Source organism: Lissotriton helveticus, chromosome 7 (assembly GCF_964261635.1).
Source record: "Lissotriton helveticus chromosome 7, aLisHel1.1, whole genome shotgun sequence".
NCBI classification, from domain to species: domain Eukaryota; kingdom Metazoa; phylum Chordata; class Amphibia; order Caudata; family Salamandridae; genus Lissotriton; species Lissotriton helveticus.
In genome coordinates, this window is record NC_136068.1 from 979,864,579 (window position 1) to 979,887,836 (window position 23,258).

The following is a 23,258-nucleotide window of genomic DNA, read 5'->3' on the forward strand; positions in this document are numbered from 1 at the left end:
AGGGTTTTCACCAAGTGCCTAGCCGCAGCAGCGGCACACTTAAGAAGAAAAGGGATACACATTTACCCCTACCTGGATGACTGGCTCATAAGGGCAAACACAAAACAGAAACATCTCGAGCACATTCAAACTAGGTTTCTCTACAAACCACAAAAAGTCATCCACAAAGCCAGAATGCGAGACAAAACTCCAGAAACGCGTGGGCGTACCAGACACAGAAGAGAATACAGGCAATAAAGCAAGAAACTACTCCAAAAAAGACATTCTCTACCTATTTTAAATAATCATGTGCATTACGTCACACTTGTATAATCATCTGAAATACTGGCCTGACACACCAATATAGAAATATCAAATCTTATCAACAGAATATTGTTTGTGAAGACCAACATACACCAAATATCACAGATAATCAATAGAATATCCACAGTGTGTGATCAATTTTTGTGTATGTTGGTCTTCACAAACAATATTCTGTACCCCTGTATGAACAAATATTGATGTTATTTATGTTTATGAGGGGAATTGGTCCACTTGCTTGTTCCATGTGTCGACAATATATGGTTAGATCCCTGAGCTCCAGGACTTATGAGTACGTGTGGGTATGAATTTGGATGTCTGAATGATTGTGTGTGTGGTGTGGGATGTGCCTTATTTTTATCATGTCTTCACTTATTAAAAAAAAATGTGTAACCTTTATATGAGCTGAAAATAAAATAATTTTGATAAGATTTGATATTTCTATATTGGTGTGTCCTTGTCAGTAGGACAGACTTTCAGATAATTGTACAAGTGTGACGTAATGCACATGATTTTGTAAAATAGATAGAGAATGTCTCTTTTGTAGTAGTTTGCTGATTTCCCATGCTTTTCTCTACCTTTATCTCGTGTTTGGGGCCCCACTATTTGAGTGGTAATAAAGCAAGAAACATCACTCTACCACAAGGGTCAGTCTCTGACAGTGAGGAGGGTCATGAAACTTATGGGCATGCATACCACTGGTTCCTCACGCCTGCCTACACATGCGCCCATTTCAAGAATGGCTGACCAACAACTGGTCTCAAGCCACAGGGAGTTGGAAGGATCTAGTGGTTGTTACGTACAGGCTGCAAGCAGAAATACAATAGTGAGCTATACTCTGTATGTGATTTTAGTGCCAAACTGGAAGTGTAATATTTGGACCCCTCTATTTGGGTATGGTGGCAATGGCAACAGACTTATTTAAATAATTAAATGAATGAGGAGCTTTTATAGTGACATCTGGTCTACTGAGGGAGCTAGAAGAGCAAGTTACTTACCTTAGCTAATGCTCTTTTTGGTAGAAAAGACTTTCTAACCACAGATTCCTTGCTTTTGAATATTTCCCAGGTGTCAGAATGCATCTGGAAACTTATGAGCAGTACCTCTCTGCGCTGGGAGGTGGTGTTGTGCGCTTCCACACAGATGCCAATCTGGAAATTACATGCCAGGCCTATATAGGTGCCACTCCTGCATGCTGACGTCAGTTGTGTCCCCTCCCCCAGACATAGAGCTCCAAATTGGCTTTGTCCAGTGTGCAGGTTTCTAAACTTGGTATCTTAGTAAAGGGTAGAGCTCAATTCACAGAACAGGGTGGGTAGGTGAGCCATTAAGGAATCTGCAGTTACATGGATATGCCTAATCCGAAAGCACATATTAATGGTAAGCAACTTGTTCTTCTGGTAGAGACTTCTAATCACAGATTCCTCACTTTTTGTATTGATACCAGAACAGTACCCATTAGAAGGTGGGTCTGTCTATTGTCTCAAACCAAGAAGTCCTAAATCACAAAGTGGGTGTAATTCCTTTCTTTGCAAATCTGGCTGTCCAGGTACTAGTGCTTCGTGAACATATGGAGCCACACACATTTAGCCACCTGGAAAATGTCCATAACGGGAACTCCATGTCCCAACACAGTGGTAGCAGCTTTGACGCCAGCTAAAAAGGTTCGTAGATCTTCTGTAGTCCACTTTTTAGCCAATGTGTAGCAGATCTTAATGTAGCGTATCATCTAACAGGAGAAGGTTCTCTTCAGCATGGACTTGCCCTTTTCTGGCCCAAAGAACCCCACAAAATGTTGATTGTACAGGTGATGTTCTTTGGTATGATTGATGTAAAGCTCAGCAATGGAGTATTTCCTCCTTCTCAGAGGGGTGCGGAATCGGATAGAACACCAGCAGGGTGAAAGTTTGCCTGATGGCAGTGTGGTTTGCAATCTGACAATTGATCGGTGGCCCAAAGCATTGTTTGGCCCTAGCCCCCTAAAGCATATTTGTAAGTGCCTCATTAAAGGGCAGGAGGGTCTCAGTGAATGTTTGCCCTGGCTGGAGCACTTCTGTCAAAACATTGATTTTGACATCTCAGGTGGGGAGTTGGAGATCAAGAATTTGGTTGCCCTTCAGATGGCCTATGGATAAGAAGTGCTCTCCTCAGTGGCAGGACCAGTGGGTGAGAAGAGACCAGACTCTGCGGCGTTTGACACGGTCCATCATAATTTACTGATGGACCGGCTCCAGGAGATTGGTGTTACAGGCATGGCCTGGAAATTGATAAAAAAAAATTAACTGATAGAGAGCAGACAGTCTCGCTCGGCAACTGTAGTGCCAAGCCTTTTTCTCTTCCCTGTGGAGTCCCGCTGGGATCATCTATGAGCCCACTCTTTTTAACGTTTGTTTCCCAGCTCGCTCCCCTTATTAGCTCCTTTGGACTCAAGCTGACCTCATATGCTGACGATACTCAGATAGTGGTCTCCATGTTTCCGAAGGAAACTCAGGAGCCAGGAAGGCGTTTTCATGACTGTTTGACAGCTGTAGGTGGTTGGATGGCCCAAAATTGCCTAAAACTTAATTCTGCTAAAACGGAGGTGATCCTCTTTGGAAATAATCCTCAATTTTGGACACCAGACTGGTGGCCTGATTCGTTGGGCCCTCTTCCAACACCAGTTAGGAAGGTGAGAAATTTAGGGTTCATTATTGACAATTAACTAATTTTATTTATTTATTTTTTAGATTTCTAAAGCGCGTAGCTACCCTGGGGCGTCCCAGCGCTGACATACAACCTATTATTCCAGAGGGGGAGGGGGAGAGCTAGATTTATGGAAAGAGCCAAGTTTTTAGTTGCCTGCGGAAAGTGAGTAAGTTGTGTTCTCTTCGAATGGACAGCGGAAGAGAGTTCCACAGTTTAGGGGCATTGTAGGAAAACAATCTTCCCCCTGATCGTGTTCTGTTTATTCTTGGAATGCAGGCAAGGGAGAGAGAGTCAGACCTGAGTTGTCTGTTAGGGTGGTAGGGTTTGCTGAGGGATTTCAGGATTGGAGGGCCTTTGCCTTGCATTAGCTTATGTGTAATACATAAGGCCTTGAAAGTGACCCTTTCTTTGTTCGGGAGCCAGTGGAGACTTCTGAGAGCCGGTTTGGCCGAGCATCTGGACTTGGTACCTGTAAGGATTCTGGCGGCTGCATTTTGGGCATATTGTAGTTTTTTTAAGGTTTCGGCCGGAGCTCCTAGGTACAGGACATTTCCGTAGTCCAATCTAGAGTTCACCAGACCCTGGATAAGCATTTTCCTAGATTGGAAGGGGAGAAGATGGAGGATCTTTTGTGCTTGTTGGATGAGACCGAAGCAGATGCCAGAGGTTTTCCTGGCCTGGGTCTTAAAACTAAGCTCCTGGTCTAGCCAGATCCCCAGGCTCTTGACTTCTGCCTTCGGGGTAGGAGGTGAGCCCATGCATAGAGGCCAAGAGAGGGACGTTGGGAGTTTGCTTGGGTTGCCTAGCAGTAGAATCTCGGATTTCTCTCCGTTTAACTTGAGGCGAGATTCACACATCCAGCAATGGATGTTATTTAGGCAGTCCGCCAAGTTGTCCAGACTTTGACTTGAGTGGTTTAAAGATACCACCAATTGGGTGTCATCAGCATACATGACAGTTTTTATACCAAATGGGGTAATGACGTCCTCTAGGGGGGACATGTTGACATTAAAAAGCGTGGGGCTCAGGGAGGAGCCCTGAGGAACCCCACACTGAAGGGGGAACGTCTTGGACAGCACAGGTCCGTCGGACACCTGAAAGGTTCTCCCCTCCAGGAAGGATTTGATCCAGGACAGGGCGGTATCAGAAACTCCTGCCGAGCTGAGTCGGTGGAGAAGAATGGAGTGGTCCACCGTGTCGAAGGCAGCACTTAAGTCGAGGAGGATCACTGCCACTGATCCTCCTGCGTCTATGATGGTTCGTGCCTCTTCGACTACGGCAAGAAGTGCGATATCGGTACCCTGCCCCGGTCTAAACCCTGTCTGGGAATGGCGCAGGAGATTGTTGGTCTCTAAAAAGAGACAGTTGGAAATTAACAATTCGTTCGGCGATTTTTCCCATGGCCGGGAGGAGAGAGATGGGTCTAAAGCTGGATAAGTCTTTAGGGTCCAGGTGAGGTTTTTTTCAGCAGCGCCCTAACTGTCGCTTTTTTCCAGTTCTCTGGAACAGTGCCGGAGGCCAGAGAGTTATTAATCAATTGGGTGAAGGGTGGCGTGATAGTATCGGCGACCAGTTTTAATTTGCTCAGCGGAGCAGGATCTGAAGGGGCCCCACTTTTCACTGATTGTAAGGTAGATAAAAACAGATCAGTAGTGACCACGGGGAAAGCTAGGAGGTGTGGGGTTTCTGCACTCGGAGAAGAGATGCTGGGAGGTTGGGAGGGGGTGGGGGGTGGGAGGGATTCCAAGATATTACTGATTTTTGTAGTGAAAAATTCTGCTATTTGATTGCATCTAGTACCAGATGGGTCTGGTGCAATGACCGGAACCGGGGTTTTTGTAAGGAGGCGCACAATGCGGTAGGTTTCTTTGGAGGAATTAGAAGCTGTCTGTATTGCTTTCTCGAAAAAAATTCTGTGCATTTTTTATACAGGATTTATAATGTTTTATCGCTGATCTGTATGCGTTTTTGCTTTTGTGTGCCCAGTCCCGTCTCCAGAGGCGCTCAAGTTTTTTACACTGTTTCCTAAGCAGGTGCAACTCTTGGGTAAACCATGGGGATTTAAGACTTCTTCTCTTACTGGGAAGGGGTTTGACGGGAAGGGTTGTATCCAGGGATTGAGCTATCCAGTCGCGTAGTTGCGCGTCTGCCTGGGATGGGTCGTCGTCTAAAGCTGGCAGGGTCTGAGCAAGTGTTTGAGCCCATACATTTGTGTCCAGTTTCTGCCAGGGACGGGATGGAGGTTGCTCCGGGGGAGTCTCCGGTATTTCTGCCAATAACTTAAGGTTAAAGGGGATAAGGAAATGATCTGACCAGGGGATAGGGGTAGGGGTGTTCACTATTAGCCTCGGAAGGTTTGAGAATATAGAGTCTAACATATGGCCCAAGGTGTGGGTTGCATGGCTGTTTTTTTAGATAAGACCAAGAGAGGCTAGATCGTTTTTGAGATCGGCGGCTATTTTGTTGTTTAGATCGTCGAAGTGAAGGTTTAGGTCTCCCAGGACCGTAAAATTGGGAGTTAGGCAGGCCAGAGAGGTGATGGTTTCTACTAGGGAATCGCAGAAGAGTCGTTGATATCCTGGGGGGCGATAGACTAAAATCCCTGAGAGGGTTGTATCTGGTGGTAGGTGAATGGAAAAGTGGGCGTTTTCACAGTACTGGATTGGGCTGTCCTTGATAGTGCAGGACAGGTGGTCATGGTAGATAATAGCTATCCCTCCCCCGGTACCAGAGGGTCTGTCCAGATGTTTTATAAGGTAACCTGGGGGGAGTGCTTGGGTGATGTCTGGGTCCGAGTTGACATTGAGCCACGTTTCAGTGAGGAAGAGAACCTCAATCTCTAAGGGCTGTAGAAGCATGTTGATTTCTACTTGATGTTTTGGGAGGTATCTACAGTTCAATAAGGCCATGTTGATCCGGCGGGGTTTCAGAGCGAGACGTGGTGAGTGTTTGTATGGGCACAGTGCACAGCGGGATTGTCCTTCATTTAACGGTGATGAGCTCTGACAGGGAGTCATTGCACCTCTTAAATTAAGGAGTGTTTCCCGGGTGTATCTCCGAGGGGATGGAGCACGAGCAGGGGTCCTGGGCTCTGGGCTTGGTCTGGCGCGGACGGGCGCAGACGGGCTTGCCTTAGGCGCGCCTTTGGCGCGCAAACGGCGCTCCCGCTGCGCTCGTCCGCTGCGCTTCCTGTGGATGCACATATTTTATGCTAGAGATAGGGAGGAGGGGGCGTGGCCTAAAAAGGGGCGTGGCCGGTAATGGCGTCAGGGGGAGTGTTTGTGGGGGGCTGTGCAGCAGCGCTGAGATCCGCTGTGCTTTTGCCTATCCCAAATAAGCAGTGCTCTCCAAGTGATCTTCCTAGCTGGTGAGTTTAAAAAGCAAGTAATTTGTGACAATCAATTTTTAAAACAGTTCAATCAGGTTTTAAAAAGACAGAGTAGAAGGGATAGAAAGGCTCCCGGCTTCCGCCTCAGGAGATAGGGGTATCTAACAGTCGCTAGTAGTCAGCGGTGTTGTATGCTCGGCGACGGGGTGTGTGGCCTAAAAAGGGGCGTGGCCTCCCTCGCGACGGGGGCGTGGTCGAAAAAGGGGCGTGGCCTCCCTCGTGGCCGGTAATGGCGTCAGGGGGAGTGTTTGTGGGGGGCTGTGCAGCAGCGCTGAGATCCGCTGTGCTTTTGCCTATCCCAAATAAGCAGTGCTCTCCAAGTGATCTTCCTAGCTGGTGAGTTTAAAAAGCAAGTAATTTGTGACAATCAATTTTTAAAACAGTTCAATCAGGTTTTAAAAAGACAGAGTAGAAGGGATAGAAAGGCTCCCGGCTTCCGCCTCAGGAGATAGGGGTATCACAAAGACCAAGTTAACTCAGTTGTTGCTACAACCTCTTACATGCTAAAATCATGTAAAAAAAAAATACTGGACTATCTCCCCATAGCAAGTCAGAAAACGGTGGTCACAGCTCTAGCTATGTCTAGGCTGGACTATTGTAATGGCCTATATGTCAACGTACAGGAAGGTCTCCTTAGGAAATTGCAACTCCTACAAAATGCAGCTGCCAGACTGCTATCGGGCACTTCAAAATACAAATGCCCGTTAGGAAACGAGTTCTGTTTAAGGCTTTGTGCATAACCCACAAAGCACTACATTGTACGGGTCCAAAACACCTGATCCAAAATACAAAGTGGTATGTCCCGTCTAGGTCTCTGCGCTCCTCTGGAGCCAAACTGATTCGCATTCCATTGGCAAAGAAAGCCAATTGGGGTGGTAGAAGTTTATTTGTGGGAGCGGCCAAGGCATGGAATGCCCTCCCAATTTCTCTTAGAGACACGACGGAGCTGCTAGTCTTCAGAAAAGCCCTAAAAACTGGGTTGTTCAATGCATAAAGCTCCAGGCATTTCCATCTTTGCCTTTAGGGGACCGTCACTTACAGCGCCAGGACGCCCTTGGGCAACACTGCGCTTTACAAATATCATTAACATTAACATTTACTCTAGAGAAGTATGTAGGCTACTGGCTTTGTGAAGGTAATCATACCAATGTTCGTGGTATGGTTGGCCTATTTCATCACCTGCGTCCTCATCATTGTCTGAATCTGTGCCAAATAAGGAATATAGCGTGTGTGTTCTTGAGTGGGTGGTAAGTCCAGCAGGGGAGGTGGTGCTTTGATGCAAGTCTAGTGCGGCCTTAGTTGAATTTGTAGCGGTGTTGATTCAGAATCGGAGAGCACAATGGGCACCTCGTCCTCTGGTGACTATGGAGTTTGCATCATCCTCAAAACTCCAGGGACCGACATGGAGTGTGGCGCCGAAGTCTGAACAAGAGTCTGAGGAGGAGCCCTTAAATCTACGTCTGTATACTTCCTTTACGGAGTTTCGAGAGTTGCTGAAGACCATGCTTTTTATAACCTTGTTGGTTGTTGCTTACTTAGCGCTGGGAAACCCCATTGGGGTAGCCATGCGCTTCCAAATTTAAAGATAGATAATCAGAGGAGGTAAAGTGATGGAGTTGGAGAGTCCAGCTTGTGCTGAGGGCTAACTCGCTGGCGGTAAGCCAAATGGAAGGCTTATCGGCTCCTCTGGTAGTCTATAAGGATCCGAAGAGTAGGAGCATGGCCTTGCAGAATTTTTTCGATCTTTCTCAATGTTGCAGATGGCCCTGGAAACTCTGGTTATGCCGGGATACGTTGTGGTATAGGCTCCACCATCGATGGACTTAGGGAACGAAATAGAGAGCCATAGTGCTACTCTCGTATCTTCTCAGGATCTTGTTAGTGGCAGGAAGGGGGCAAGTCCCACTTGGCTTTGTTTTTTTCTTTGTTTTTTTCTTTGTTTTGCCGTCTGACTTGGAATGTGACTATCACTGACCCCTGGAATGAATCCTTCGACTTCGCGACCAGGAACGGGACCTGGACTGATCCAGACACTGAGTCTATCGGTACTCAGCGTTATGGAGTGTTGCCTCTCAGACTGTTGTGGCTTTTGGGTTCATCAATGCATGTTCACTGCAACCCTTCAAGTCGTGGCTCGACCGCAGGTAAACCTGATGATGTTAGACATTTGTGTGCATTAGTCCCTGTAGACTTTGAATCTGGTCATCTTGGAAGGGGACATTTCTCTGGCACACTGATGTTTTTTGGGTTGAAAACCTGTCTCGGAGAAGAGAGATAGCTACCAGATCCATGTCTGGTGGCGAGGAAAGAAAAGAGCGGGCATCAGTGCAAAGGAGTGGCACCTCTATACCCCCTGCACGTCATCTGGAGCAGGCTGGCATCAGCACTTAGCGACATGGCACCACCTACTGGCACATAGAGGTACAGCTCAAAAGTATCTATATCCAGTCTGAAGCCGAAGTGATGTTCAAAACGTGAGGAATTTGCAGTTAGAAGTCTGTCAGAATCAAATAGTTGAATATGGTGTGGGTGGTAAATTGTTGGACTTCTGTGTGAAGATGGTGTGGTGCAGCACGTAGGTAATCTGGATCGTAGAGAACAAGATTGTTACTGAACGTTTTACCAGCCCCCTTTCTGCTTATATTTCGGTCTGTGCGCTTTTTAATTGCCATTCTCCATGTGTCCCACTTACCTTGTCTTAAACAAAGTCCTTACAACTTTGGTCGGATAGGTGTAAATGCAAGGGCTGTTTTACTGGCTTTGGTTCACGTTACGTCAACGTTTAGCTTCTCCATCCACCTTTTTTGATGATGCTCATCTTCTTTTCCACCCTTTCAGATTACTTCTAAGCTTATTTGGTCAGTTGCCGCACTTCAAAATGCTCATTGGATCATTCCTCTTCCTTCTTGATTTTTCTTCTTCCTTCTCCTTCATTGTTCTGCAGACTCTGAGCTCATTTAGGCATCAAATTAACTCTCCTTTTTTTATCACCTAGGCTGCGAGCCACCATAATAATTGCCTCTTCCCATAATCTCTCATTTAGTAAGACAAGCGTGCTCTCCAGAAATGCTTAACCCCACCTTCTCAGAAGTGGCAGAAAACAGATATTATGAACATTCTCTTGAAACTAAAGTACACTTGATGCAACTGTAGAATTCATTAATAATGCGTGGAGTGTGTAATTGTTTTAAAACTGGTCTGTAATTTTCGTATTGGTCTAAGTATGGCATCATGAGTCACTGCAATAAGATGACTTGGATACTGCGTCGGGGTCCTTATTACAGTTGAGTTGTGATGTCACCAATATCTGATATATGGATTAGACCAGTCAAAGAACAGCCCTGAAACTACTTTTAACAATAAAAATAATTTCATTGTTTATTTCCCCTGAGCTATTTTTCTTTGTAAATGCTCCTTAATTTATTTGCACTGTAGTGGCTGATCGTAAGTAAGCCCAACATTTAACAACATTGTTACCATACATTGTGAACTACAGTCACTTTTAAAATTGTTAAACAGGTGTAAATATATTGTGCGCCCAATCCTCTGCTAGATATTACTTATTTTCTTAGTAGATTTCACATTTTTTCTAGGTATCTTCAGTCATAGACTATCTTTTGTAAGAAGGAACAAGAAATTAAAAGCGGGTCGTAGTGGAGAAACACGTTAACACACATTCTAAGGACTAAAATACCCCTTAGCAAAAATAAGTACATTACAAGTCACCTCAGAGTTTTGTGACTTTATAAAAGAATGCTACCTTTGACCACGTTCTTCTATAGTGTTGTGGAACTCCTTGGTGACTTACAATATATTTATAATGTACCAAAAAGGGTTCTGTAGCCCATCTAGACTGTATCTGATAAAGCCTTCTGCTTGCTGATTCCTTACCTTAGAATATCTCCAGGCATCCGAATAGATCGGACCTTTTATGAGTAGCCGGTAGGTGGTGTAGTTCGGATTCATGTCCATGTCATCCATGCCGGAAGTGAAGTTCACGATACCTGTATGGGCGCCATCTCAGCGCACTGGCATTCATTCTTTTCTTTCCGTGCCAGATAGCGCTTTTTGGAAAGTGCCCCCTTTACACATTGTCACTCCTGTTTTTGTGCCTGGTATTGATGCAACTTTGACTTAAGTGCCCTGGGTTCCTGCTAACCAGGGCGCCAGTGTTCTTTCCAAAAACAGGGTAACTGTGCAATTGTTCCACAATTGGCAAAACCTTTAGCACCCTTGTAAGTACTTAGTAAATGGCACACCTGGTACCTAGTGCCTGGAGCAAGCATAGTGCCACCCTAAGGGACCCACAACCAAACTCATGCAGACTGCCATTGCAGGCTGCGTGAAATGGTGAAAACAAGTCTGAAAATGCAACATTCCTGTAGACCCTGCATGCAGTATATGTAAGTCACCCCTACAGCAGGCCTTCTAGCCTAAGTCTGGGTGCATTATATTACATATGAAGACCTATCTGCATGAGCACATATGCCTATGTGCTGTCTAGTTGAATTGCTAGATAGATATGCACTGGTTATTAGGAGTTTGCCAGCTACATGATGGTTTTACGAAAATCTCTGATGTTTGGTATGAAACACCTTGTCTTAATAAATCCATACTGATACCAGTAGTGGATTAATTAAGATGTGCAGCTAGAGGGCATCTTAGAGGTGTCCCCTGAAAACCTACCAGCCTGTTAGTGTACTGGCTGACTGCTATCTACCAGCCTGACAACACAGACAAATTTCTGACCCCTGGCTCTCAGACATCGGAAGCAATGCCTGTTCTGGCAGGAGGTGTTTAACCTCCTCCAGCAGGATGGCTCGTGATTTAGAACATCAAGGCTGTGGGTTTCGAAGCCCCTACAATCTTTGAAATGCGACCCGGCTTCCTCAAGACCTGGGAGATGCACCCCCCAGCCCTGAGACCCATCTGGCACCAGGACAGGTGGCAAATTAGATATTGAAGTAGGGGTGTTGCACCACCAGGCTGGTCACACCCCTAAAGTGTGCTCCACTTTCATCTTGGGTTTGGTGTAATTAGGAACTTTGGTTGCAGGAAGTGGTAATATAAGGTTTTTAGAGGCCCCAAGTGTGAGTAGTCCATTGATGCCCCTAAATTCAGTATTTAGGTGGTTTCCTGATGCCAGGAACTCTGATTCGCTTGACTAAAGTAGAACCCAGAAGAGCTAAAGAAGTGAGAACTGTGGACTAGCTGTGGATGTTGGCGCCCAACCCTGCCTGCCTGCTCCTGTCTTGACAATTGCTACAATCAGAGTCATCCTGCAGCAGTGCATCCTCCAAAATCATTGGAGGGCTGCCAGCACTTCGCCAACCAGTCAGCATCAACATTGAAGTGGAGGAGCTATGTCCCTGCAACCTGCAGGCACCAACCACAATGTCCGGTTCTCCCCACCGAGTTAGGAGATGCCAGGACCCCAGAAGGCTCCCTGCACAAACACCCGGGGAACCGGACCCCTTGCAACAACCAAGACTTATTTGTAGTCCAATCTTGACTTCAACACTGCCAAGAAAAACCTATTAACGAGGAATGTAAGCCTCGCAGAGGCCAGCACAGAGTGGCCCAGCTGTCTTGTTTTGCCCCCTTCTCCAGGTCAACGCTGAACGTGAGAGCCTCTACCGGCGACCTGCCAACTAAAAACACCTCTCCACCTGAGCCCCACAGCCAGAGTCCATGCCTTCTGACACTGTCCCTGTGTCCCTGGGATCCTCAAGACCAGAGCCCCACCTTTAGTTTCTGCCGGACTGGTTACCAGGCCCCCTTGCAGCCTCTTTCTTACAGGTACTTGCCCAATGACTATGGCATGTAGTGCTGGAGTCTGCCACCGCTGAAAGCACCTCCTGCACCCGGACACCCCGGGCAGGTAAAACCAAACTCTTGGTGCATCCTTGGACCTTGGCCCCTACTCGCCTTAAGTATTGAAGATCAGTCCTGTAAGTCGTTTGCAAGTGACAATATGCAGTGAGTTTATCTCATAGGATACCATTACTGCATTCGAGGCTCAGCTGTCAATATCTCCTGTTTTTACTGTAAAATTTGATGTCTAAAGTAATTACACAGTTAAGAAGATCTCCGTATAAAAAAATCTATAAAAATACATGTTATTTTTTTCAATTGGTCTTGGGTTTCATCTTGTCTCTCATTTGTTCACTCTGTGTGTACAACAAATGCTTAACACTACCCTCTGATAAGCCTAAACTGCTCGCCCACACTACTACAAAAGATAGTGTGAGAGTGCCTCTTTTGACTTGCTTAGCCCCCACTTGTTGATGTGATTTTAACTATAGTGCACAGGGTCCCTGACCAACAGGTCCCCTGTGCCAGTTCTTCCTCCCTACAGCTATTTCCCAATTGGCCATTCAGGCCCCCTGTAAGTCCCTAGTAAAAGGTACCTGGGTCCCAAAGGCATTGGGACCCCTCACCTAGGCCATACAGACTGCCACTGCAGCATGCATGACCTGGTGCAGACAAAATGACAAAGTCGACATGACACACTACCGGTGTGCCATGCCAGATAGCACTGACTAAGATATAGGTAAGTCACCCCTCTAGCCTCTAGCCGGCCTTACCAGCCCTAAGGCAGGGTGCACTATAGCCTAGGTGTGGGTATATCTGCATGAGCAGATATGCACCTACAATATTGGGGTCTATTTCTTAATGTTGTAAGTGCCAGTGAAGCCGTAGAGAGTACAACTCTAGTTCCACAGAACCATGATGGCTTCACTGAACACAGAAGTGTTGGGTACCAAACTACTGCTCACAATAAACCTGCCCTAATGCCATTGTGGGATTTATTACAACATGTACTAAGTGGGCATCTCAGAGGGGCCCCCTGTAAACCTACAGACCCAATGTGGGCATGCGGACAGTGATCAAGTCAGTCCACCCCCCAGAGACCTCCACCAGCCTCTTTATTTTCCCCAGACCATCATGGGCACCCATGGGAGGCAGGATACACTGTCACCTGCTCCACTGGCAATCCATGACATCAGAACGTTGGGTCATTCAGATCATCGAAAGGGGCTACTACTCTGTGTGACTACCCCACCACCCATGCCACCAACTTATGATCCGCTGACAGAGGGCCATCTCTCCATTATCTGGCAAGAAGTGCAGGCTCTCTTGGCCAAGGGAATCATAGAGAGGATGCCTGCATCAGAATCTGGTTGTAGTTATTATTCCAGCTACTTCCTGATCCTAAAGGAGGACAGAGGGCTTTGTCCTACCCTATACCTGAAAAAGATCAAAATGCTCATGCACGCCTAAGTTCTGTCTGCCCTAGACATGGAGAAAGGTTGATAGCGGTGAATTTGCAGGATGCATAGTTCAGCATCCCCTTTCTACCTGCGTGCAACGCGGATCCAGAGTAAACGGTTCCTCTGACCTGCTTTTAGGCCCCTTTTTGACGCTTCGCATCTGGAACAATGTGCGATGCCTTCGGGCTTTAAAACGTGTACCTCCTGTTTGCGGATTGCGCCGCCTACCAACACCTCAAGCTGAAGTCCCGGCGGGAGCGCGGGATGAAGCGGCTTTCGGCTCGCCCGTTCCGGTCGGAGTCGTCTCGACCTCCGGCCTGGCCTCCTCATTGGTGGCAGGTCCTGCTGGCAGTGGGTTCCAGTTGCGTCGGCCGCCCTCTGTGGCCCAGGTGCGTTGTTCGCCCCTTTCGAGTAAGTCGCAGCACATGTTGCCGAGGTCCTCAACCTCTCTTCCTTCTGTTGTCGGAGGCACAAGTTGCCGGAACCCTCAGAACGTGCGCCCCTCCTCTATCCAAGCGCAGGGGCGACTCGGACCCAGATGGAGGCCTATGCTACGGCTCTGCAGGCCTTCCTTAGGTCCTCTCCGTGGGGCGTCCTCGATGACTATATACCGGGTTTCCGACGGACTTGCCGGTGGGTTCGCCTACGGCGCCAAATGTACCCTTGCCCTCTAGGGATGATGTAGATATGGCGTCGTCCGGGCACGGCCTAGCTGGGTCCCCCTCTACGACCCATACCACTCCAGCCGCGCCACATAGTCCCGTGGGGCTCCCTGTGGCGTCGCAGGTGGTTGCTGGTGCTCAAAGCCTTTCTTCAAGCCCACCTCAGCCTTCCGGGCAGGGGGCTGCCTGTGCGGAGGCGGGGCGGGCGCCGTAAACTCGCCCCCTGCCTCCACTTCTTACTTCAGAGCCTGTTGTGGTTAAGGCTGTCTGTGCCGGGCCGGCGCCGTAGTCTTGCCGCTCCGGCGCCGTCCCCTTCTTCAGAAGCAGAGCGTGTCGTGGTTGACGTGGAGTCTGTCCCAGACGAGGCAGAGTCGGTGCTGGATGGGGCAGAGTTGGTACCAGACGAGGCAGGTTCGGCGCCGACCGAAGTCGCCCGGGCGCCGCCCCGACCAGAGTTGCCCGGGCACCGGACTCCGGATTATTGACTCCTTTCCGGAGGCTCCCGGGGAGAGTTTGGCGTCGCCTTCACATTCGGCGACGCCGGATATGTTCCTGCCTCTTCCCCTCCCCCCCCACCCACCCTTAGAATTTTTGGCCCTAGAGGAATCCCCGCCTCCTCAGGAAGCCCCATCAGGACCCTCATTTGTCAATAGGGCATCCTACTTTTGGGCATTGGGTGCATCCTCAGTTTCTTGGTCAATCTCCTTGGGGTGGAAGACTTACTTTACAGCACTCACCTACGGATGAATTGCTGTTCCGTTGCGGCGTTCATTAGGGTGGTCTCCTTGGCCGCCTGTGTTCTAGGTATGCAGCCTCCTTCAGTCCCCCCCTGCCTGTGAACCCTCTGCTGGATGTCCTCCACCACAAGTTGGGAATGTAGAGCCGGTTTCTGCCCTTTGAAGCTTCTCTTTATGATGCCCTTTTGGGCACCTGGGCTCGCCCAGCTTCCGGTGATCTGGTGGCTCGTTTTATCTTCCACCTCAACCGTCCTGCTCCACATGATCCAGTTTGCGTATTTGTTCACCAGGACGTTCAGGGGTTTGTTCTGCAAACTGCCTTTCCTTCCTTGCCTCAGCTCATGCTTCCTCCTTCCCGGGAGTCCAGATGGCTGGAGTCGTGGGGTCGTAGCATTTTCGCCTCCACTAGCGCCGCCCTTCGCTCACTAAATACAGTGTGTGCCTTGGCTCGGGCTACCTCTGCCCTTTTGGAACTCTGCCAAGTCTCTTCTTTCGGCCACCTCTGAAGGCGCTCGTGTTGACCTCCTTCATTTTCTTTGTGATGGCCGTGATTTGGCGGAATTTGCGATCCGCTCGGCCTTGGATACTGCCGATTCCTTAGGCTGAGCTATGGCTGGTTCGGTTGCCCTACAGCGCCATGCTTGGTTACGAGATGGCTTCTTCCCGGAGAATATCCAGTAGCGCCTTGTTGATCTACCCTTTGATGGTAGGTCTTATTGTTTGATGCTCACTCCGAATCGGCTGTTCAGCGCCTCCTTGTGGGCGTTCGCCCTCCCCATTGGTCTGTGTGTGACGGGTGGTCTTCTTTTCACATGTTCTGGAGTGGTTACCCTTTTGTTTAGCGTCCTCCAGATGCACTATGCGTTTAGGCAGGCAGTAATCCTACTGTGGCGGTGTTCTACAGGTTGTTTGTGTTTTGTCCTTTGACTGTAGTTTGCCCTAAGAGGTGTTCCCCATTGTTTGGGGGTGTGCCATACTCCAACTGGGGTACTTGTATGCTATTGTATAGATCTGCTATCTGCTGTTAAGCGTGCCTGGAGGCCCTTTTGGGCTCTATACGTCCACTGACTCCATTATCTTCCATTGCATGGTATTCAATGTCGTGCCTTTTGACGCCGTCTCCTATACGCCATGGGTCGCCTTGCATCAGTGCCTCATTCTCCTTCTTTGGAGGTTTTGACGGTATTAACACGCTCAAAATGCGGCTACCTCCTGCCATGAATGCACTAGGTGGGTTCCTCCCTGGCACCCGTGCTGCGTGGTCGCGGCTCGTCCCCTTTTGATATATAGATATATAGATGTAGATATATTTAGATATATAGATATAGATATATCTAAATATATTTATATATATATATATATATATATATATATATATATATATATATTTTTTAACCATCAGTGCCCTGAGCTCAAGGACGCCACTCCAGGGGATTAGTTCACTGAACTTTATTCACCAAACAGCCTGTCACTCCAAGTGAAATAATTGTCCCTGACGCGTTTCGCGGCCACTGCCGCTTCTTCATAGGGAATGTTGCCAGTTTCTCGGTTGCGCGCCACACCTTCTTATTTATCCCAGCATGCTGCTCCCAATTGAGCTCCAATGTTTCAAGCATGCTGGGAAATGTAGTGCTTTTAAAATCTTCAATCTTTCCCTCCAGTGGGGTCCGAGTTGTGGCTCAATGTCGCTTTTTGTACAAGATTTCAACCCTCCAGTGGGTCCTAGAGTGAAAGGCAGTTTTAATTGCGGAATCGCCCATGCTGCAGACTCGGCTCTGAGAAATCCCAGCTTCGCAGACCCACACTTCCTTTACGTGGGCGGTGCAATCCATGAATGCACTAGGTGGGTTCCTCCCTGGCACCCATGTTGCGTGGTCGCGTGGTCGCGGCTCGTCCCCTTTTGATATATAGATGTAGATATATTTAGATATATAGATATAGATATATTTAGATATATAGATATATTTAGATATATAGATATATTTAGATATATAGTCATATCCCTTTTTTCTACATCTCCACCTCTCTTCGCTGCTGAGAGGTCTGGTCCTATGTCTCTGTGTTCCAATGAGTATATCAGTGCTGTACTCGAGCTTGCCTTGTTCTGCACAGCAGTGTCTCTTTTCAGTACGTGTAAGTGCACTTCGTTCCTTTTTCCTGCATCTTCAGCAATAAGGGCTCCTTGCGTTCCACTTTCTGGGGTGGTACCCCAGCTTCACGCTACTCCTTTCTTGGTATTCATGTTCTAAACGGTCCCACTCTCTCTTCTGTGGGGGGTTGCTTTTCCCCTCACAGTCGGAGGAGGTGGTTTGGAGATTTGAGGTTCTTTCAAACGTTATGCCTGTTCCTCTTCACACCTCTTATTGGCGCTTTTGGTGCCTCTGCTGCCACTCCCTTCAAATGTGTCTTTCTCATTGGGTGTCACCCTACTCCAAGTCTGCTGTGCCTGTAGGACAGCTACTCTGATGCAGGTTGTCCCAGGTGCTGCACCCTGCATCCCTGTATTTCGTGAGTGAGTTCTCATCTTGGCCTTCATGCTGCCTGGTTGGGCAGTCCCATGCTCATTTTAACTACGGCACCTTGTTATCTCCCTGACTGTCTACTCTGTGTATGTTTAGTTTTGGTCCGCATCAGCATGATGCTGTTCACCCCTGTCGCCCCCTTTGGTGACTAGGTGTGCACTTGGGCGTGTCTTTTGTTCCCGCCTGTACCTCTGAGGCGGTGCTGAGTTCCTGCCTCTTGCCCTTCGCTCCTGGATCTGGCCTCTCCGGCCTCCCTTGCGTGGGCTAGCCTGTTAGGCTCTAGTTACATCTCTTCATGTTATCCTCTAGCGTTGGTTGGTGTCCACTTAGTGCACCACTGAGTTGGGAGTAGTCCTTCCTCCCTTCATTCTGGACTCTCTGTTCTGGGATATGGCTAGTGCCGTTTCTGCATCTCATACTCAACTCATACGGGTATGGTGTTGCGCCATTCTTGCAGTTTGTGATGCCTTGTCTTTTGCTCTCCCGAGCTCTTTAGGTTGCTGTGTGGCTGTTCCGACACAGCCTTCCCCATAGACCGTCACTCTGTTGCCAGCTCAGTGCTTCGGGCATTTTCTGTACTATCACAGACCCATAACCCCCCTTGGGGTAAGGCTGTGGTATATATTCTAAGTTAAGGAATCTGCGGCTAGATGTCTCTATCAGATGTACGAGTTACTTACCTTCGGTAACTATGTATCTGGTAGAGACGTTGTCTAGCCGCAGATTCGGTACCGCCCACTAATCCTCCGCGTCCTGCGAGGACCTTGCCAGGTGGGCTTCTCCACTTGCCTCCTTTCAGTTGCCATTGGTTTTCTTTCAGGGGTGCTCACATTGTTGCACCCCTTAAGCAATTGCCATATGCGGCTGACTCCCTCCAGGTAGCTTCTTTCGTGTAAGATGGTACCTTTTGATTAACCTTCATCAGGATATTCTTCTTCTCCTGCCACCTTCCCTCCCTTCCGCCTTCTCCATTGACTCGGAGCTCTGTGTCCTCTATAGTAATAATAATAATAATTTGTTTATTGTATAGTTAATAATGTGTCCTCTATAGTCTTCTTCTTTAGAGATCTGTTGAGCTGTGCTTCAGCCTTCCTTTAATATAGGGGAAGTGCCAGTCTTTTCATCCTTCTTGCGGTGGATTGTTGCTCTTTCTGTGCTCTATCCTTATTGGATGACACTGTTCTACATGGTAATAGTGTATCTTTGTCTGTTGAGATATTCTTCCCTTGTTGCTCGCACTTTGGGAAGGTATAGTGCAAGATGGAGGATTGTGCCCTCTTACAATGTTGATCCAAAGAAAAGTGAATTCTCAAACGTTCTTTTAAAGTTTTCCATGCGTGGTTTTTATTTATCATTCCATATATGAAAGAAAACAGCCGACACGTTTTTCGCCCTAGTGGCCAAATGGCCCTAGGCTTTTTCAAGGCAGATTACAGATCGGTTGGCAGGTGAAACAGCGTGATTCTCTAGAAGGATGGCGATTAGTGTCTGCGGTCCTGGAACAAGACTTTAGGAAGGGTCTACGCTTTGCTTTGCGAGGTTCTTTCTCACAGCTTTGTTCCACTTTTGCCTTTTGACTTATATGTAGACCGTGACTGATACTGTCATTTATGATGGTGTTTTACACAATCCACCTTCTTTGTTTTATGGATTTTTCATCTTTCGCACACTGTTCCCATAGTTTCACAGTTTTGTTGGTGGCTCCGTGTTGTGCCACGGAAAAGTTTCTCCAAAGAAAACAGAACTCAGCGTCAGGGAGGAACTTATATGGCCTCACTGACGTCCCGTACGAGGACGATGTCGGGGCGGGGTCTTGTGGTGCCGTCCCCCGGCACGCAGAGGTGTTGCTGCAAAAGAAATTCCGGATCCAGCCTGCGGATATTCTAAGTTAAGGAATCTGCGGCTAGACAACGTCTCTACCAGATATATCGTTACAGAAGGTAAGTAACTCGTACTTTTGGGTCTATCCTCCTGAGCAAGTCCAGGATATTCCAGCTGATTATGATGTTTCAGCCTTCATCCTGGACACTGACTCTGAGGCTGTTGGGCCTCCTGCATCCTGTTGGTTGCTCATGCCTGTTGGCATATGTGGGCTATACAGTGGGACCACAGTCCCAATGGGTAAGCATCAGTAAAAGCTCTCCAACATGGGTCAGATCTCGGAGGGTACTGCAGAAGATCTTCAGTGGGGGCCAAGGAACCGTGATTGGGTCAGTGGCAGATCACGTCTCTCTTCCTCAACCAGAGCGGACTGTAGTGACAGGCAAGTCACTCCTGGGCTGGCCATCTGGGAGAGTGGAATTCAGAGGACCCTGGTCTCGGGTGGAGTCTGAGCTCCACATCATCCTGTTGGAGCTCTGGGCAATTCGCTTGGCTTTGTAGGCCTTTCTTCCTTTGATCTAAAGAAGGCTGGTGCGGGTGTTCATCAGCAACACCACCGCCATGTTATTGTAAAATAGAGGGCTGGGTGGGGTCAGGGACCTTCTATTTAGAGGCTCTGAGCCTCTGGAAAGTTGAGACATTTCCCTGGTGGGCTCTCTGAACGCCACAGCAGACAAACTCAGCCGAAGATGACTAACGGATCACAAATGGCCTCTCCTTTCAGAGGTGGTGCAAGTTTCTTTCAGCAGTGGGGAGAAACTTGGTTAGATCTGTTTGCCACTGCAAAGACGCGCAGTGTCAGCCGTTTTGTAAGCTGGAGTTTCCAAGGAGATGCTCACTCACAAAAACTTATTTTCTTGAGTGTAGCTCTGGCATCCTTTATGCCTTTCCACCAATACTGCTCCTGAGCATAGTTCTCAAGGAGATACATTACAACAGAGCCAAAGTCATTCTTGTGGCTCCAGATTAGGCACAGAGACCCTGGTATCTCAAGCTTTTCTGGGTGATCATTGGTCCTCCAGTCAGGCTGCCCCTTCTAGAGGATCTTCTGACGCAGCAACAGGGTAAGGTTCTGTACTCTAATCTGCATACGCTCCATTTTCATGAAGAGGTTGAGCGGCGGCAATTGACCGCTTTTGACCTTTCTCCTGAAGTCTGTAATGTTGTTCTGGGAGCCAGGTTTCCCTCCACAAAGATGCCTTGTGATGTTGTAGCAAGTTTGTGTCATGGCGTGCCTCCTGCAACATTGACGCCCACCCCCTTTCTGCACCTTTATCCGAGGTTCTTTATTTAGTTTGTGTTGTCTTTGGCCCATCACAGCTAGGCTCTGGGTTCTGTTAAGGGTGACCTTTCTGCCACCTCAGTATTTTTTTGGTTGCAGGATCAACCTCCTCTCTTTAAGTCACCTGTTGTGGCTAGGTTCCTTAAAGGCCTGCAGCATACGTTTCCCTCTGCGTCATTCATCTTGCCTCAGTGGAACTTCAACCTGGTCCTCTCCTTTCTCATGTGAGCACCATTCGAGCCTCCTCCTCCCAAAGACGAGAGACTCCACCGTCTGGACCCAAAAAGAGAATAGTCATTCTTCCTTTTGCTGCACAAAAGAATTCAGAGTGGACAGTTAACTCTTCATGGGCTATGTAGGACGGAAAAAAAGGAAGACAGTGCAGAAAAGCACCATCTCGATGTGGATCATTCTCTGCATTAAGATTTGCTATGCATTGGCCAAGAATCAACCCCCTGAGGGCTTGTAAGCTCACTTCAACAGAGCCATGGTTGTGACCATTGAATTCGCATGCAGCAGTCTGGTCCTGGACGTCCGTGGGCTTCACTGTGCAGGTTCACCAAACACTACTGCCTGGACAGTGCCGTCCATCCTGACATGTATTGCGCCCGTTCGGTCTTGCAGGGCTTTCTGATTTAATTGGCTTCGCAGTCCCACCTCCAGAGATATTGCATTGGTATCTAGTCTAAGGTATGGGTCTGTGGCTAGAAGTCTCTATCAAATAGACAAGTTATTTACCTTCGATAACGCTTTAGCTGGTAGAGACTCTATCTGGCTGCAGATCCCTTACTGATCCTCCCCGCTCTGCGAAACGATTACAGTGTAGAGAACACCCTTCTTAGTGTCTTAATTTGTCACACCAGTTTTCAGCACTCATTGTGACTTCATGCTTCTGCTGTGGAAAGTCACAAAAGTAACAGTTGTCAGCGTTCCGAGGTAGCACTTATTTAGGTAACGCCCACGTCTGTTCTGGTGGAGCCAACGCGGAGCTCAGTGACACCACCTGCCAGCATGCAGGGGGGCTCTGCTCGATAATCTGCCCGATCCAGTCAGATGCCTGGGGATATTCTAAGGTCAGGAATCTGCGGCTAGATGGTCAGATAACGCTTTACTGAAGGTAAGTGAGTTGTTCTTCACTCACTAGTCTGTCAAAAACTCTGGCTTTCTGTTCTCAACCACTACTAGCTTCCTACTTACTGATTGATGTAACAACTGGGTAGCATTTTCCATGCAAGGTGGCAGGGGGCATCGCTTGGACTTTAGCTGGCACAAGGCGTCAAAGTGGTGAGAGCCATTTGCTAGCGCCGGGCTTCCTCTGACCTTACTGTTCTGATGAGTTTCACTCCTTTGATTAGAGGCGAGGAAATGGTAGATGAAGTGGCTACTAATATGCGTAACATTCAGTACCTTGAACAATTTTTCTTTAAATGCGCCAGTGTTGCCTTCTTTCAGCTTTTCTGTTTTGCGGTCTTTCTGCAGCAAGCAAATCAATTCCTTCTAAGGAGAAAAAGAAAGACAAGAAAGGTTTTGCTGAAGAAAAGGACGGTTCCACAAAGAAAGCATCGTCCGAGAAAACCCCAAAAGGCTCTTCAGCCAAGAAGGATAACGCGCTCACACAGAATAGTAACAACATAATGGGAAAGTCTGCAACCAACTTACTGTCTTTGGAAGAGCCTGATGAAAAGAGTGTGGCAAGTGAAAGTGAAGACGAGACCACAACAGCTGCCAAATCCAAGCACTCTACTGCCGCTGGGGATGCCTCATCCTCCGACGAGGAAGCCAGAAAGATTCTAGCAAAAAAAGCCATAAAGCGGAAAGTAAAGGCCATGGACAAGGAGGGCAAGAAAAAAATTAAATCCAAGAAGTTGAAGTTGGCGTCTGGCGATGGCAGCCCAGTGACTGCAAAAGAGAAGATCAAGAAGAAAGTGAATAAAAGTAAATTGGATATCCGCACCCTTTAAATCCCTTTAGTAACGCATACTTGCCCATTCTAATAGTGCCGGTATATCTTTAACTACAGCAACATGTTCATGTTCATACCCATAATGTAAACGTCCCTGTCCTGACCTGCTGCTCCAAAGCTCCTGCCTCACACCTCGCAAAGCACTGCAGTACACATTTGCAGCACTTCCTTCTCGGGGTTTAGAATGCACATCTATATTAAAGTCCCTTAGAACTGGCCTACACTACTGCTGGGTCTTTCCTTGGTGAGTCCAATTAACACATTTACTAACACCTCTTTCCTGCATTCTCCTCTGAGTGCTCCCAAGTTGAAAACTGCAGCCCGCTGTTTATTAATAAGCAGACTTGCACACCCCTCTCCTAATGTACATCAGTTCTACCATGCACTAGCCACTTTATCAATGTCTGAGAATAACAAGGACACTACTAATGGTCTTCAAGCCTTACTTAAAACAGAACTCGGATCTATACAGATTTCTCACGCAGCACTGTTGGTGCGTTTACATTTTGACATGAAAGCTCTTACATCAGCCACCTTGTGAATACCGCGCACAGGCTTGTCACT

At 47.8% G+C, this 23,258-nt stretch overlaps 1 protein-coding gene across 6 annotated transcripts in view; it reads left to right on the top strand.

Moving 5' to 3' along the window:
* Window positions 1–23,258, top strand: part of TCOF1 (treacle ribosome biogenesis factor 1) — a 402,392-nt gene that overhangs the window by 361,988 nt on the left and 17,146 nt on the right. For 5 of the 6 annotated variants that reach the window (XM_078653591.1, XM_078653592.1, XM_078653595.1 and 2 more), the window contains one exon: window positions 22,211–22,666. The exons of the other annotated variant lie outside the window; for it this stretch is intronic. In XM_078653591.1, the coding sequence (XP_078509717.1) occupies window positions 22,211–22,666 (456 nt within the window). The remainder of the gene's footprint in view (window positions 1–22,210; window positions 22,667–23,258) is intronic. 6 annotated transcript variants of the gene reach the window in all.